The 17632-nt window shown below is 37.1% G+C and overlaps 1 protein-coding gene across 2 annotated transcripts; it reads left to right on the forward strand.

Moving 5' to 3' along the window:
- The first annotated feature begins 777 nt into the window (after nt 1-777).
- On the forward strand, nt 778-14477 carry LOC139973717 (GDP-fucose protein O-fucosyltransferase 1-like). 2 transcript variants are annotated; one of them, XM_071980562.1, is made up of 8 exons: nt 778-1028; nt 2284-2444; nt 3542-3718; nt 4701-4825; nt 5121-5313; nt 5956-6087; nt 11380-11475; nt 12439-14477. In XM_071980562.1, the coding sequence occupies exons 1-8, from the start codon at nt 908-910 to the stop codon at nt 12622-12624; spliced, it is 1191 nt and encodes a 396-aa protein (XP_071836663.1). In that variant the 5' UTR covers nt 778-907; the 3' UTR covers nt 12625-14477. The 2 variants fall into 2 exon arrangements, with proteins under 2 accessions (XP_071836663.1, XP_071836664.1); XM_071980563.1 differs by lacking the exon at nt 2284-2444 and adding an exon at nt 3117-3241 and having other exon boundaries at nt 782-1028.
- Nucleotides 14478-17632: the final 3155 nt, after the last annotated feature.

Below are 17632 nucleotides of genomic sequence, written 5' to 3' on the forward strand. Positions count from 1 at the left end.
GTGTCTGTGTGTTATTCAGTGTATGTCTTCGAACTTCCAAGCAATGTTCATTATTGGTGCCAACGTAACGAGCAATCTGATTGGCTGAAAACTCTGTAATTGCAAACCTGTTTGGGAAAAAATATTCGCGGTCGGGGAGGGTGGGGGGGGAGGGGTATAAATATCATATGCGGTCAAGCGGATGGGCCTAGTGAAAGGTATACCTTAATAAAAATATATATATATTAAAAAGAGGTTATATTTTGTAATTTTCGATAACAATATTGAAGAATTTTCGCTTGTTTAGGTTCATACATTATAGCAATGATATTCTGCCTACCCCTTGGTTTAATTCTTCGGGTGGGCTGGGGGAGGGGCTGAAGCTGATTTCTCTATTTTGGTTGCACGTTATTTTACATATACACACACCGTTGATTTTAACCTACTAAAGTCTTTTGCTCGGTGTTTATGTATTGAATTCTGATTATAACTACCTTACCGTTCGACTACAAAACATACTTCTTGTACTTATATACGTCTTTTCGGGGTAAATAAAACTAATAGATAACAATGCGTTTTAACCTTTTCAATGACTCATTATATCCAATCTACACTCACAAGTTCACGAAGATTTAGGACACGCTTGATTTTGTAATCGCCTCAAGCAGTTGCGGTAAGAGTGTTTGTAATAGAGGCATGCTCCTTCATTCTTCTCCATTCATTGATTCTTCGCTTGAACAGTTTCTTTTCTTATTTAAATATATAGAATCGCTATGAATAGAACCAAGTCCTTAGTACACGTGTAGTAGTTGGACGATCAATTTCGTGGTTATTGCCTGTTGAGTTGAACAGTAACGGTAACGGATTTAGTCAATATACAGTCTGCGTACAGTGTTGAGGAAAGAGCTAAGGGAAGGTGCGTTATACCATGATGGAAACGAAACTGTTGAAATTAATAGTTTGTGGAATCTTAATTCCAGCTGTCCTGTCCAGAAATGTGAATATAGAATGGGATCCGAAGGGCTACCTTCTGTATTGTCCTTGCTCTGGTAAGTATCAGGCCAGTATTTAAAGCCTTGTAAAATCAGGATATAACTATAGGCGTAATCAACCAAGAATATGTGAACTGAGCATTTACCCTTTCGATGAGACTTCACCGTGTTAATAACAACCATACGCATACAATGTAAAGGGTCTGATGAAAGTGGATCAAGTTATTTAGTGTTCGTGCCCTATTTCTATCTAAGTGGGTGGCTTTCCTTATCAAACCTTGCTAATATGTCTAATCTGGGTTAGGAACTACATCACACGAAATCAACTTAAACGTGCCCTCCCGTGGAAGAGATGAACTTCAGTATAATATACCTAATAGTGGTACTAGGATTTTACGATGTGACTATTTGTGACTAGGCATACATTTATCGAATTTAACTCTTTTTTTTTATCTGCTTAGCCTATCAGAAAATGTTAAATAGCAGTATAGACATCGTTTGGATTGTCCTTCCCGTGTACTTAAAATGGTCAAAGTGTTTACAAGTAATTCACTTTCAGTCGCAAGTGAGGCCTATATAATTAAGTAAAAGTTATAATATTTTGCCTACGTGTGACGCAGTGCGGTAGGCTACAGTAAAGGTTGCGTATGTACACATATCTCAGGGAATTTGAAGGGAACTGACAGCAAAGCTTAAGGGATTTCATAGGGAAAACTGCATCTTATTCCAAACTGTAAACAGTGCAGAGATGTATAGTACAGTTCAGTATGGCTGTACAAATGCTCACATGCAACAGTAATAGGTCTGATCTAGGTTTTAAGTTCTAGCCTAGAGGGTTATGTGTGAGATAAATTCAGCTAAATTAATATTTCGTGTAAAAGTCAGTTGGCCTGATGTTTCGAGCCTACAGTAGCAGGATGTGGCATTAATAAAATATATATTTCGTTAAAAATTAAGAACCTGATTAAAAATTAGTTGGGGGCTAGTTGAACCATGGTATCCCATGTAAAAAATCATCCGAAAGCAATGCTCTGAGGAATTAGTGGGTCAGTATAGCTTTCACATGACGACCAGAGAAGGCTCAAAATTACCTACCCTGTGAAGAATTATCCAATATTATTATCTGCAAGGATGAAAAGCAAATGGCCTATTTTAAAGTTTAATCATGATAGCTTTTTTACCTCAGCCGGTTTCCAAGATGTTTTAACATTAAAGGATTTTTGGCTGCTTAGACTGATTGTAGAGATAACACGTTCAGCAGCCTATATATTTTCATTTTGCTTTATTCTTATATGTTTTTGTTGTTAATTAGGTCGATTTACTGGTCAAACGGAGCAACTGCTAGGAGCACTTCAGTTTTCAAAGGCTATAAATAGGGTATTGGTTATCCCGCCATATATTGATTACCCATGTGGAAGAAAACACAAGTCATCAGCCACCGGTATTAGCCTCATGCAACATCAAGAAGGAAATGTAAGATTCTATATAGACACAAAGTAGTTGCCACTGTGGCTCCGATATGTACTTGTTACGTCCACGCCCTGTTTGCAGTCTCGTTATGGTAGCTAAGGTAGTATCTCAGTGGTACAGTTACCTACCCAACCCCACAAAAGATTTGTTTGCAGTGTTATTATGGTACTGATGAGGACAAAATTTGGATGTGAGTGGGGAATTTCGGGGAAGGGAACAGAGCTCATTCAAAGTAGAATAGAAATCGAAACAAGCAAACTTACATCTTAATTAATTCCCCTCCCCCTTCCTCTCCCTCTTCCTCTACGACCCCTCTACCTGCAACCCATATGCCCCTCTACTTGTTAACCTCATTGTTTAGGGATGTACCACTGTGAAGTGTTTTGATCGATAAATGGCGGGATAACAGAGCTGCTCCTTAATATGTCAGGTGGTTCGTTTAATTACTACTTGACAATTGACCTTTGCATTTGTCGCTAAACCCAACCACGTAACAAAACCAAAATCAAATCCAAAAAAACAGAACTGATTTGATAGTCGTCATCAGAAAACAGCAGAGATTTGTTACACGTGATAACAAATAAATAAAAAAACATTAAAAAAAAAAAACATTATCTTCAAGCTGATGAATTCAGGGTAAATTTTGTTGACGATGACCTTATTGTATTTTCACAGGGCGATTCAGCAATCAAGTCAACACATTTTTGAGCACTTTGCTATTTACGAAGCAAATAGGAAGAACTCTGGTCATTCCGCCATTTATCCAATATTCCCACATGCAAGCAACGGCCGGACAGAGTGTGAGTTCATGTCTCCTTATTTACAAGCGACAATTAAATTCAAGATTGTAATTAGATCAAATTATCATATCGTTAAGCGACAACAAAGACAACAAAGACTTGTAGAGGGGGGGGGGGTGTTTTATTGACAGATATTTATCTTTCTCGAATCCAGTACTCATTTGGTCAGTATTATGAATAGACATATATATACTGTTGATGCAACGGTTAATTTCTGACATTATGATGTAGACAGCGCAACATATAGTGAAGCAAAATAAACTGTTCTTCTTCTTCTTTTTTTCATCTGTATAATTGTAGGAGTATATCCCATTTGACTCGTATTTTGATATCGAGGCCTTACATGAGTACTACCCAGATGTTATTACAATGGGTGATTTCCTTGATCATCTTGCTCCCACTTACTGGCCACCTAGTGAAAGAGCTGCCTATTGTGCGAGAAAGCTCGCAGATATCAACGATGGCAAGTGTCCAAGGGTAAGATTAATACGTTAGTTCACTCGGTTCAAACCAAACATATTAATATGCAAACCTCTCTTTTACTTGTTAATTAGTTTGATGGACTGTGATATGTGACCGAACGGACGAGTCACGTGTAGTATTAAACTGGATTTTCCTTCTGATGACCGTTTTACTTTGTCTGTATTGTTTTATTCTATATAGTTATGAGTGTTGCGTATGATAAACAACTAAGAAACAAAAGAACAATATATGAAATACATTGTGCTGAATATGAAAACAATAGACACAAGGACGTATTAAATATGGACAAAAAACATAGAAAAACAAAGAGATAAGAGTAAACACTGATAGGAAAGTGAACACGATAGTGGATAAAACAGGATAAAACAAAGGATAAATAAAACAAAAGAATTACTTGTTAGCGGTGAACTTTTCTGTTCTTATAAGGTTATTTTAGTTGCACATTTAAGTTGCTCCATATTGCAAGTGAACTTCCATTGTTCATTGTCCATTGTCCAAATTTCCATTGTCGTACCTTTCGCTCATACCCAACTGGATTTGTGTAATCATCCATGTATGTTTCTATGATTTCGTGCATCAGAAAAATTAATTTAATATTGTTAATTTTATATGTAGATGGAACCCAAAACCAACATGATCGTTAGTATCATGAAGCAAGATGTGTGTTAACAGCTACATACCATACACAAAACTTTCTTGACTTCACAAACCTTAGAAACAGAACATATCCGAAATCGATCAATTTACCTCACTCCTCCAATAACTGTCTTTTATAAATACGGACTCCGATTTACCCTGGTAGCATTCCTGCACTCAGCCCCTCAATAACCACTTTTAAAGTCAGCTCTGTAACACTCGATTTTCTGAGGTTATTATGGAGTGGTTTTACGTAGTGTACATCATTACACATCCCTAATAATACAAGAAATTGGAAAAGAAGAGATAAACATGTCCTGATATATTTCTATGTTCACAGACTGGCAACCCGCACGGGACTTTCTGGGAAGAATTGAACATTGAATTTGCAAAGTCTGAGATCTGGGAGGAACAAATGCATTACAACGTGGACTATGAACCATGGAAAAATCTGTGGATTGAAACGTAAGATAGTATTATCATTATCGCTATTTTAGTTAAAGGGATCTCGTCAAGGACAACAAAAGTGGAAGTACTGTAACGTTACGACAAATGCAGTTAAAAATAATGTCATTATGAAACGGTTCTACATATGTCACCTGTTCAATATAGTTGCACATCCAACATTAGAACAAATGGCGCTAGTCACAATATCCCATTATTGAACTATTGTGAAAATCTGCAGCATTCAAGTTACTTAGAAGAAAAACAAACATTCGACGACCCTCCTAATCCTTCATCATTTTTTTGTCAAATGCAGATATCCTGCTGACGAACACCCAGTTCTCGCCCTGATGAATGCGCCTTCATTCCAACCAATACAACCGAATGCGGAGGAACTTCATCGATACCTGAAATGGCTACCTGATATCGTTGATGAGGGTGAAGAATTTATTAAAGAAAATATCGAACGACCATACATTGGTATCCATTTACGAAATGGAGCAGATTGGGTAAGACATCACTGGCATTTGAGGAAATAAATCATATTTTGAGACTATTTGCGAGCATTCAAAGATAAAACTTTAGTCGCGGAGGTTAAAGGTGTGTTAGTGTTTTATTACGTTTCTGGAAGTTGAGATGAAACCCCGGATTATTAGTTTGGACCAAAAATCGAAAATTAAAGTCCAGTAACAAGACAAAACGGATAATTTCGGCAAATGTATCAATATATTAAGCCAGCCATTTGCATTATTACTTTGGTGTTATTACATTTATTTAAAGAGTTCTGTGAATGCTGGAAGACACATCAACGAAAAACGTAAAAAAAAAACGTTCAAAATTCGTAACTTATTAATATATATATATACATGTATATCACTTGAATGGATGATCTGTGGTAATATTGAAGACAAGTTCATATTAACGTCAGTATTTACTGCTATCATTGTTGATCATGACTCCCAGTTGGAATTCTCTAGAGTTATTTCGACGATCCAACTTGATTAATCGACATCACATGACCATTAGCATGTCATCACGGTGTCATCCTAACTTGTTCTTACTTTTAAGGCAACCTTTGAGATTTGTAATTTTATTCTAGTTATTTGTGCTTTTCTTTATTCATTTTGTAACCCATTTATATTTTTCATCAGACACGTACATGTGAACTCGCGGACGGCAATCACCCTCGCTTGATGTCGTCACACCAGTGTATGGGTCATTACTCGCAAGAGGGAGTTACCAAAGAAGTGTGTATCCAATCCGAAGAGCAAGTCATCAAAGAGGTTAGTCCATGCCAGATCAGTGAAATGACATATACAATCCTAAATGAATATGCTGAACCGTGAATAATAATAATAATAATAATAATAATAATAATATTTGCTTTTCATATAGCGCTTTATACCAGCTATAGGTTTCAAAGCGCTTTACAGACGTTATATTACACTGAAAACTTAAATTGGTTCACCGACTAACATAACGTTAGTCCATCTGGTGCCTCTCCCGACTAACATAGCCTTGGTCAGTTGCTATACCGACTAATTTATTCCTTAGTCAGTTGGATTTCTTAGTGGGTCATCTTAGTCCGTCAACTTAGTCGATCAACAATTTCTTAGTCAGTAAATGTATATTAGTCAGTTACATTAGTTGGTGACATTAGTCGGTCTTTACCGACTAATTTATATGAGCCACCGACTAGTTTATAGCAGGTTTTACATTAGTCAGGATGGTGCCTCTCCCGACTAACCTTTCTTAGTCGGTATCGACTGACTAGTTGCACTGACTAGAATCACTGAAAGAATTAAACCCGACTAGTTTCACTGACTAGCATCACTGAAAGAAAAGAGAGCAGAAGAAACACAAATAATGTGTACGTTGGCAGTATTTATTTCTGATAAAACTTCTGATGTCTACAAAGGCTGACTTTCGACAGATAGGGAAGAAATCATTGTAAACAAAAATCTGAAAATGTGATTTTATTCCAACAAAGTTAAGACAAGTTAATGGATCAAACATGAATCGCAAAAGTATAGCACTGCACAATAATGCAAAGTTGAATCTTGGGCAAGGGTTCCTCATGACTTTCGTTTTAAAGTGGTACCCCAAATCGACACCAGTTAAGTCTTCACGAACAAAGAGTGTTTCTCCTAACTACAAATGGCCTCCCACTTGTCTTCAGGAAGCCAAAATCTGCACCATTATTGACCTGTGAACAGAAAATATGATATACGTGTAAGCACAGATACAGATATAGCACATGATAACTCACATTATCATAAACATACATTTACATTAAAAATTTATAACATATTGGGAAGTATACATTTAAATCTAGGTCCCTCAAATTATAAGCCAGGAATAGCAGCTTTACCAAATAATTATTAGCTTTGCACAGCATAACACCAAGTTATTTTTCAAAGCTTAATAATTATGTTAATCATGTTAATAATGATCCCAATAGACCGGGAGCCCAGAGGGTTTGGTTAGCTGGGAAGGTAACCAATTGCCTTGTACATCACAATGTTCACAGTGCATTCCTGTATATGAAACCTGGCGACTGGCAAACCGACTGTGGTGGATGTGGCTGGGAGAGCAATTTTAAAGTCACCTGATAGCTAACCTATATCAGTTTTCATGGTAACCACATCAAAGTAAGAACAATGTGTCAGGTATGGCCCCAAGAGCAACAAATGGCCATTGCCAGTAATTATTGGTGGTGGGGTACCCCTGCCAGTGATCAACAATTGACCCCTCACGGCTGACCTAGGTCAGCTCATGAGGTAACCACTTGAAACCTACTGGAAAATGTTGGTTAGGACTTCAGATACAAGGGATGGGCATTGCCAGTAATTTTTATTGGTGGGGTACCCCTGCCAGTAGACCCCCAATATGCCCATCCCCCATTGACCTAGATGAGCTCATGATGTAACCAGTTGAAAACTACTGGAAAATGGTATCACTTCATATGTAAGGGATGGGCATTTCCAGTATTTTATATTAGTGGGGTACCCCTGCCAGTAGACCCCCAAAATGCCCCCCCCCCCCCCTCATTGATCTAGGTCAGCTCATGATTTAACCAGTTGAAAACTACTGGAAAATGATTGACAGGATTCTATATGTAAGGGATGGGCAGACTCTGGCAGTGGTGGCCCACCAATATAAAATACTGGAAATGCCCATCCTTACATATGAAGTGATACCTATCATTTTCCTGTAGGTTTCAACTGGTCAAATCATGAGCTCACCTAGGTCAATGAGGGGATGGGCATATTGGGGGTCTACTGGCAGGGGTACCCCACCAATAAAAATTACTGGCAATGCCCATCCCTTGTATCTGAAGTCCTAACCAACATTTTCCAGTAGGTTTCAAGTGGTTACCTCATGAGATGACCTAGGTCAGCCGTGAGGGGTCAATTGTTGATCACTGGCAGGGGTACCCCACCACCAATAATTACTGGCAATGGCCATTTGTTGCTCTTGGGGCCATACCTGACACATTGTTCTTACTTTGATGTGGTTACCATGAAAACTGATCTAGGTTAGCTGTTAGGTGACTTTAAAATTGCTCTCCCAGCCACATCCACCACAGTCGGTTTGCCAGTCGTCAGGTTTCATATACAGGAATGCATTGTGAACATTGTGATGTACCAGGCAATTGGTTACCTTCCCAGCTAACCAAACCCTCTGGACTTCCGCTCTACAGATCAGTGAAAAATTGACCAAACTTATGAAGCTTGCAGGTAAATGATATACTAGACTGTTTTTTTTTTAAAAACAGGTTATGAAAAGTATCTTTAATATCATTAAACAGTTGGGTACAATAGTTAAACTCACTCTTCCATCTTTTTTCTCTATGGTACTTGTTCCTTTGCTTTTTGGACTCTTGGATAAACTCTTTTGTTCTGCGAAGGGTACCAATATATCATCTTAAAACATGTCTTTAAGCCATATATAACACAGTTCTCCTCTTCTGTTGTTGCCTCCACACTGGTGTCGTACATCACAGGAAACCTCACCCTTGACTTAGATATTTGGCTTTTCAATTCCTGCTGGAAAAAAGAAACAGCAAAGTATTCATCATTTGAAAAAATAAATAAATAAAGTTGTCACCACAAAGTTATGTGAGATTTGCTTCCACTATAGTCTCAAAAAACAATCCCAAAGTTTGAAGCAGACTGTATAAAGCTGAAAATTTGAACGAGAGTGTCATCACCATTGCAACCAGAATCAAATGCCCAGAATACAGTGATAATAAAACATGGGCTAAATCTTTGTTTGTTTTTATGATCTTTAAAAATATAAAATTTTAGAAACAGAAATGCACTGAGCCAACTTATTTATAGGCCTAATCGTTTTTAGTTGTTATTTTGCTTGCTCACATAACAAGCCTGTTTAGACCTAGGCTAGAGGAGAATCAATACTTTGTTACACTAAGTCTGTCTTTCGGTCGTTTGATTTAGTCTTACTAGTAGTACTAAAGTATATAATGGACCGGCGAAGACTAGAGAATACCCAGAGTTTTAGCAACTGCGTTAAACTGTATCATCTGATCTATTATTTACGTCAATGAGTTTCATTCAATCTAGGATCCAAAAGAGAAAACTAATTAATCTTAACCTTTAAACTTTGCTACTAAACAGATATGCTTGAATTACAAATAAATGTCAAAAAACATCATAATCTACGAATAAATGCATATACATATACATAAACAGAATAATTTGAATTCGCGCAAGTGAACCCTGCACTACATTGGACAGAAAAAAAAAACGTGCAATTATAGACCAAACTAAACATACTGAATTTTCCGTTACTTCTACATAAAATATCAATAAAAATACAACTTACTCTTTTGGCAGTATACTAAAAGCACATGTTATAATAACTTCAGACTATCAAGCTTTCCTGAGAAAAAATGGTTAATACTTCTTACAGTAAACAAGTCGACCGCGAAGGAATGTCGCAATTGTTTCCTGAGCGTGACCGGAAATTAAATACTAAAAAATGATAAATGAAAAGGTTAAATAGAACTGAAGCGTGCATCCTGACTGCTCGCAACATATAATACCGTTGACTAGCCAACATAATTTGTTCAGCCTACTGTGACTGTACGTTTGAAGGTCTAGCCTTGCTTATTCAATATCACAAAGCCTACCCATTTAGATTCACATGGGATATTACAGGAAATCTTTACCAAATGAGTGTAGACTTCAAATAAACTATTGAGACTTATAGTTCCAGCATTTGTTTGGGAATAAATTAGAAGATTATGTGCCACTGTTCAGTCTAGCCCAATACACACATAATACATTTTTAATTGGTGTTTAGAATGCACACTTTAGTGTTGAGAATGCACTGCAGTACCCAGTAGAAGCCTATAGGCTTCTCACTGTCATTGCACTTGTGTATTGCGAAACGCCAGCGTGACAACGGTAGCGTTACAGTACACTAACCATAATACATGAGTACTAGTGCCAGTGGCCTAACAATTAACTTTAATTTTACCTTCAAGTTAAAGGAATAACAGGTAGGCCGATGATGGCAGTTAATACCTCCATTCTTCTAAAGACCTTCTTGGGTGATTTACGGTTGAAAGTTGCTTAGAGTGATCGTATGAAACTATGCCAAGTCCAGCAAGCTGCCGTTGCCTCCCTATTTCCAAATTGAAGAGAATCGAATTGGGTTAAAATACATTAGTCCGTCGACACCGACTAAGCTACGATTATGGCGTAAATCGGGTGTCCGTATCGTTCTTAGTCCATGGGTTAAAATACCTTAGTCCGTCGCCACCGACTAAGCTGCGATTATATTTTCCTTAGTCAGTGTAAACTGACTAAGAAGCAGCGATGAAACGAAGATTTTTGCTAGTTCGTGTGCATTGACTAACGTTACAAACTAATTTAACGTTAGTCCGTGGCAATATTGACTAGTTTATTTTTTCAGTGTACCCCTGGTCAATGATAACCTGTCCCAGAGACAATCCCTCCAGACTGCAGCAGTTTTATACTGCGCCCATGACAAGTTACCCCACAGGGTACCCATTTTACACCTGGGTGGAGAGAGGCAAGTGAGATAAAGAATCTTGCCCAAGGTCACAACGTAATGAAGACTCATCCGTATGGTTCAGATGAACCGAGAATGATAGTGGACCAAGCTGGATTGCTTCAGTGTCCAGGTTTTCACTTCTGTAATGTTTCTTATAAAGTACTTAATGGTTCTCCCAATTGCTTTCCCAGTTAGGGTAACGTAACAGTGATTACATACCTGCTTCCTATACTATTGCAATGTTAAACTGATGTTAAGGGTCTTCATGTAGTTTTCATACAGCACACCTGTCAGCTCCGAAATTAATCCCCCATGGTGCACCTGTTAGTCATACATTTCTGTTCAAAAAAGGAATTTTGAGGCCCCCTACCCCTCCCCCCCCCCCCCGCCAAGATCTCTCTCTCTTCTTGCCCTCTGTCTTTCTCCCTTTTTCCACATACTGTTAAGTGTCAATGGGTGTATATTAACGTTGAGCATTCGTTTGCTATCACAAAGTTAACATAAACCTTTATGTTCTTTTTGTATTGTAGCTTGAAGATATCATAACCAAACACGAGGCAAAGACAATATTTATTGCCACTGATCACGTATCGATGGAAGATGAAATTCAAGATGCTTATCCTGATGTAAGTTTCTATAAAAAAAATGGCTTGAATACTGCACACTTTAGGTTTTCCGGATTTTTACCTGATTGGATAAGGCCAGATTATATCAACCCCAGAAACACATAAACATTTGCCTCATTAAACAGAGAGAAATACGAATTGCAAAACGCATTATCGAGCCTCGATTACAAAAAAATAGATATATCCCAAAGAGGAGGAGGGGTGGGGGGAGAGGAGGAGTGAGTGGTGGGGGAGAGGTTTTGAAATGTATCAGATGGAAATTATTCCTTAGTTGTAATACGTTGTGTATAATTCCTTCGCAACAGAAGAAGAATTTCAAAAGTATAAACATGCAAAGTAGTAACCTGTAACGTATCATGCATTAAAACTGCAAATATATTCTGTAACATTTCACGGTGTAATGTTGTAATTAATGTGAATAGAGGAACACGAAGATGAAAGGAGTTGTATCGTCAATACATTTATGGTTGCAACATTTGAACTTGGGAGCCATCAAAAACATATAATAGGGAGATAATCGGGGGATTGTAGACTATTGTCAGGAGTATTGCATCTCCAAAAAATAAGCAAAAGGCCAGCTACAAATCGAACGAAAGAATGTCTCGCTGTTTTTGTTTTGGTTGATATTAGATTCACGCTTGATATGTGCGATGACACCGACTTGAGGCGAAAGTCCATATCGATAATCCAAAGAACATGGGCACGAAAAATAAAAGATATGTGATGAAATTTGTTGTAATCCCAAATCGGACAGCATCGTTTGGGATACAAAACGCCTTTTTGGACAAAATCACATCTTACACATGCGGCCATGTTTAAGAGTGACTCGATCTATTGTTTTGCTCTTCTTTTCTATTTTGTTGTAAAGATAAGTTATCCACGTCATGACCCTGTGAGATGCTATTTACAACATATTTAATCTGTATACTTAACAGGGTTTCGCTTTCTTTTTTGTTTCAACAGGTCAGGGTAGTAACTATGTCACCGGAAAGGCCTCAAGTAGATCTTTATATTTTGGAAGAGTCCGACCACTTTTTAGGAAACTGCGTGAGCGCGTTCTCAGCATATGTCTCTAGGTCACGTGTGAATGCGAAGCGATCAGTATCTCACTTGGGTTATAATCCCGCACCAGTGAGAGATGAGCTGTAAACATCTTTTACACTATATTTTACACTATACTCGACGTGTAACGAATAAGGCTTCGAAAACAAGTCATTTCCTGTTGCGTTTGCTCAACATTTAAGAGCAAGTTAACCAATGTGTATCATATGTTTACCCAAACTACAAGGTACTGGATGGTCACGCTAACGGCAATCTCCAACCACTACACTGAATTAGACGATATTGCTTCGTTTTTTATATCCACTTGACTATTCAATTAATGAATCACATTGCTAGGTGATTTTTGGATCGCTCATGTATTGTAAATAAACCAACACAAAAGCGGTTTCTGATAGCTAAAACAATATAGCGCATAGAAAGAAAGAAAAAAAATAAGATTAAGGAAGAAACTTCCAAGGTAAAGAAGGGCAGTTTTTATTCGACGTATAGTCAAGATCTTTTCATTATGTTTACCGTTTGATAATAAAGTCGGAATTTAAATTCGATGTGTAAACATGAAGTTGTCGGTGATTGTTATTAATGTTATTAATTTTATTGCTAATAGGCTACTTGGCTTAGGCGAGCATAGCACAAATACCATTACTATATATATATATATATATATATATATATATATATATATATATGTAGACTGATATCGGGATCATAACGTTAGTTGAAAACAAAAACAACATTTTGGGATTACATATTCATAGTAGATATGATCATACTCTTTGTCTGAAGGAGAGCAACTTTTAAAAACAGAAACAGAAAAAAAATACATTTCAAGATTGTTTCCATGTTGCAGCGAGACTGTCATACTTTATCAAATTGAAAATAACCAGTAATATTTCTTATCCTGGTTTTCAAACATAATTCATTGTTTTGTAAACAAGTTACCCATTTTACATATCGATTTAGTAATTACTTAACTGTCTTTTTTAAAACATCAGCACAATCTAGAGATGCTGTTGTATTCCGAGTATACGAACAACAAAAGAAGCCATGTACAATTGTATTCTTAGTATCTTCTCGATGGTTAAGCGGGGATTTTCATTTTTCCTTTTATCGTACTTAAATGTATTGCAAGAGGTCTGTTATATGCATCATGTATTACCTGTATTGGTCATCATTCAAGTCTCTATTGGGGGTTTAGAAAGAGTGACTTTAGACACAAAATGAAGTTTGATTTTTTTGGGGGGTGGGGACTTTTTAATATCATGCACTGCTTTCATTTCCAGATTGTTTTTTATTATTATGCTTTATAATTTTGACAAAGTCTTTTGTAAAAGATCTGAAATTCAGAGTTACTGGAATATTTGAGACTAACTCAGAGATCTTTAGTTCAGTTTCCAAGATGCGAACATAAAACTCGATAAAGAAAAGAATAGACGTTTATGGGTCCCAAATAGCCATATTACAATGCGTTACATACAATATGACTTCCGTTGTCACGATCTGCCATCACCGAAGGCTGCTCTGTTATTTATATGGAGTTGAGTTTGTTGAGTTATAATAAAACAAACGGATGATCATTAAATTTGCGCCAGCATTGAGGAAACTACGTCATTCAGACCTTAGTATCTTGGAAACGGGTTATAGCTATAAATATTACTAGCAATTATTTGTTTTTGCCTGTTTTAAAGGGGCATATCACAAATAAGATTTCTAGATATCAAGAATATCAAGGATATCAACAATAAAATAAAATTAAAGAAGGTTCTGCCAATATTCATCGTTTAACATCTTTAGCAACCGACCCAATTACAGAAAAAGGGTGTCTAAATATTTGTTCCAGTTGATTGTTACAGATCACTGTCGCACACTCTGTCTACTTCAGTACTAAATGTGTATGAATATCATCGTCTTTCAATAAACTCATTCACGTTGCAATAAATGTATCGATGTCTTTTGGTTTATTATTTTAGTTTTATTTAGTGACGTCATAAACCATGCGGTCACTATCTCGCCTGTACCTTTTCATATTTCAATTTGGATCAAAACAATAAAACAAATGGGTGCCAGCAGTTTGTTGTAATCATACAAAAAATCGTAATAGAGTATAAATAATTTATCGTTATTGTCACTGTATTCAGAACAACATTATTAATAATTGGTATGAGCATATTGCAAGTTGGACATGTAAGAATATGAGGTAAACATAAAACGTTGTTTATTAAACTACTGAAACAAACCGCGAAAATCATATTATACAACATTTGCAAAATCCATCTCAATGTTGGTGTGCTGCCTAGTTTGAGACCATTTATTTACTTCGCTCCTCGCTTACCTGTCTCCTCACAACCTTAGCACCACGTTCTACCGTGTCTATAATGTCCTTGGTAAACCCTTTACCAGTTTGCGCCCTCTAAGACCGGCTTCTCGGTCATTGACCCCTTCTCATTTTACCATCTTAAGTGCCTGCATGCGTTTTTTCGATAGCGGAATATTTCGGATTTCGTCGTTACGGAAAGTTTCGGGAGTTTTCTCTCCCGTCGGATTCTATATATCTTAGACGTCCTTTCCAGCCTGATAAGTATCCTTTTTTTATGACAGGTTTAGTATTCATTTAATACAAAGGTGCTGAACTGTTAAAGGGAACGGCGATGAATGCATATGCGTATGATTGTGGTGCGGTAACTTAGCGTATCTCCTAAATTGAATCGATATTTTTACTTACAAAGCCTTAACGGGGAACGGCCAAAATTGCCACAAAGAAACATCATTTTTAATTTGGGGACACTTTCTTGGATAGTTCCACCCATTTAGAAGAATTAAATAAATAAAATATTCAACACATGAGCAAAGGTAGGATTCATTTTTCCTTGCTTCGAACAGTTTGACCCGTAATGTATATTTTTCATCTATTTCTGGAGGAATCCGGTCAAACCATCGATAAAATATCAAAGCTAAATTGATAGAACTAAACCACTGAGCAAATTCAGCGAGATCGTCATCAACGCTATCTTTAACTATCGCGAGTTTACCGTAAACCATCGTACGTATATAGTTTACATATAACAACAGAAGGTTTTCTTTGCAATATTTGTTTTTCTTTTTATTCTCATTTTCTCTACTGGTTCACGTTTACAAAGTAAAATAACGGAGGGACGAATGCTAATGGTTCAAATGGCTCTATTAAAAAAAAAATGCCTTTCAAGCACAACGCATTGAATATTTTAATCATAACTTATCTACCACCTGATCTTGTATGGCGCCACCTATTCTTCAAAAAACGATGAATTACTGCCCATTCTTTCTGTTGGTCACAGATAAGATAGGAACAAGATAAGATGTTATACATTGAAATATATTTTACATTTCAAGTAAATCATTCTTTCCAATCTTGAGGATTTCAAAGTGGTCGTGCAATCACTTCAGCGGGAAAGTCATCAATTCGGGAAGTGAATTCGATGTCGTCAAAACACCGTTATCGTCCTGTTACACGGGCACAGGCAAGGGCGTAGGAACCGGGGGACTGGGGGCGCCAGCCCCCCCCCCCAAGAGAAAAATATGGAGGCGCGGAAGTATCATTCCCCCCCCCCCCCCCCCGCTTCGCAAGTCAGAAAACCTCTTTTTTATTTCCAAATGAGAAACAAATCTCATTTGGAGCACCAAATTGCATCTAAGGCCAGGTGAAAATGCAAAATTATATACAAAATGGTGTGGGTGGGTTGAAGTGTGCTATATTGCACCAAATTGCATCTGAGGCCACCTGGAAATGCAAAAAAATCCAAACAGGAGGGGGACACCCCCTCCCCTTAGACCCCCCCAGGCCGCCCATCAGTCTTCAGCCCCCAGCCCCGACTCAAAAGTACCTTCCTACGCCACTGGGCACAGGTAGACGGTGGATAAGAAGGCTACATCCCCGGGCGGGATCGATAAGAGGAGCTATGAGATAAGATACATTTATACTGATCCTCAGCAAAATTAGTGGGAAAATGAGGATATCATAAAGGGATCGCTGTGTCAGTTTCACTGTCTACGGGGTCGGAGTTTGTTCCCGTCGTGTTTTTGTGGGTAGATCATTACTTTATTAATAAATGTTATCAGGTCCCCGAAAAGTTTGTTCTAAAGAGTAACTTCTTGGTTCTCAGACTTATTTGGAAATTGGTTCCATTCCTCGCAATCAGGGCAAAGATTTCCACGTTAAATTGTTTTCTTATCAAGAGCATGCACCTTTAAACAGGACACCTGCTACTATAAATATGTATACTGGCATATTCCAGAAGTAAACTGTACGACAGTGTGTTTGGAAGTTAATGAAAAGAAACAAAATGTTAGAACACGAAGCGAAGTGCTGATTAATGATTTGTTCAATATGGCAACCAATTTTATCAAAAGGAAGTTAGCTTGCATAGGGATTTACAAACTTCAATGTCCTTTATTTTGTTTAGCCTTATTGAAAAAAAATATGAGATTATATGCCATGAACAGTTATGAATATTATACTTTGTTGATAATCTACAATTATGAAAACTTTTTATGAAAATTTTTTATTTGTTTGCTAGAACGAGACGTGACCCCGAGATTCAAATTAGGATATTTGTAATAGGATGTATAGGAAATCACGGGCCAACTGATTGAATCCGAATCTAGTCAAACATTTCCTAGCTGTTATAACGTTTATTGATAATTTCCGTTGCACTTTTGATAATGCGATCCTCTATACGATTGTTAGATTAGAGGTAATCTATATATATATATATATATATATATATGTATAATTACAGAAGCCGTTAACAAGTTTCTAAATTTTAACAGCCTGAAGTGTTTCATTCAAAGCCACTTTAAACAGGTTTTCATGTGCGTGTATGTAGTCTTGTTTTGTAGTCATTCTTAGATGTGATTTCTAAAGAATCACCACGTCCTCAGAAGAATTATATTGTTATGGGGTATTATTAAGGTTATGGTACATGGATTTGAACAATGGAAAAACAAATTCTCAGTCTGAATGTAAAACGCACCTGTGTGCGTCTGCGTGTGTTTTTGATTACTAAGTAATTATTTTAACAAATCTACCAGGTATTAAATTTGATCAAAGACTGACAGATAG

Source organism: Apostichopus japonicus, chromosome 9 (assembly GCF_037975245.1).
Source record: "Apostichopus japonicus isolate 1M-3 chromosome 9, ASM3797524v1, whole genome shotgun sequence".
Taxonomy (NCBI): domain Eukaryota; kingdom Metazoa; phylum Echinodermata; class Holothuroidea; order Aspidochirotida; family Stichopodidae; genus Apostichopus; species Apostichopus japonicus.

Coding starts and splice junctions, on each gene's coding strand:
- LOC139973717 (XM_071980562.1), top strand. CDS start 908: ATGATGGAAACGAAACTGTTGAAATTAATAGTTTGTGGAATCTTAATT. Junction 2,445..3,541: donor TGCAACATCAAGAAGGAAAT/GTAAGATTCTAT, acceptor GTATAATTGTAG/GAGTATATCCCATTTGACTC. Junction 3,719..4,700: donor ACGATGGCAAGTGTCCAAGG/GTAAGATTAATA, acceptor CTATGTTCACAG/ACTGGCAACCCGCACGGGAC.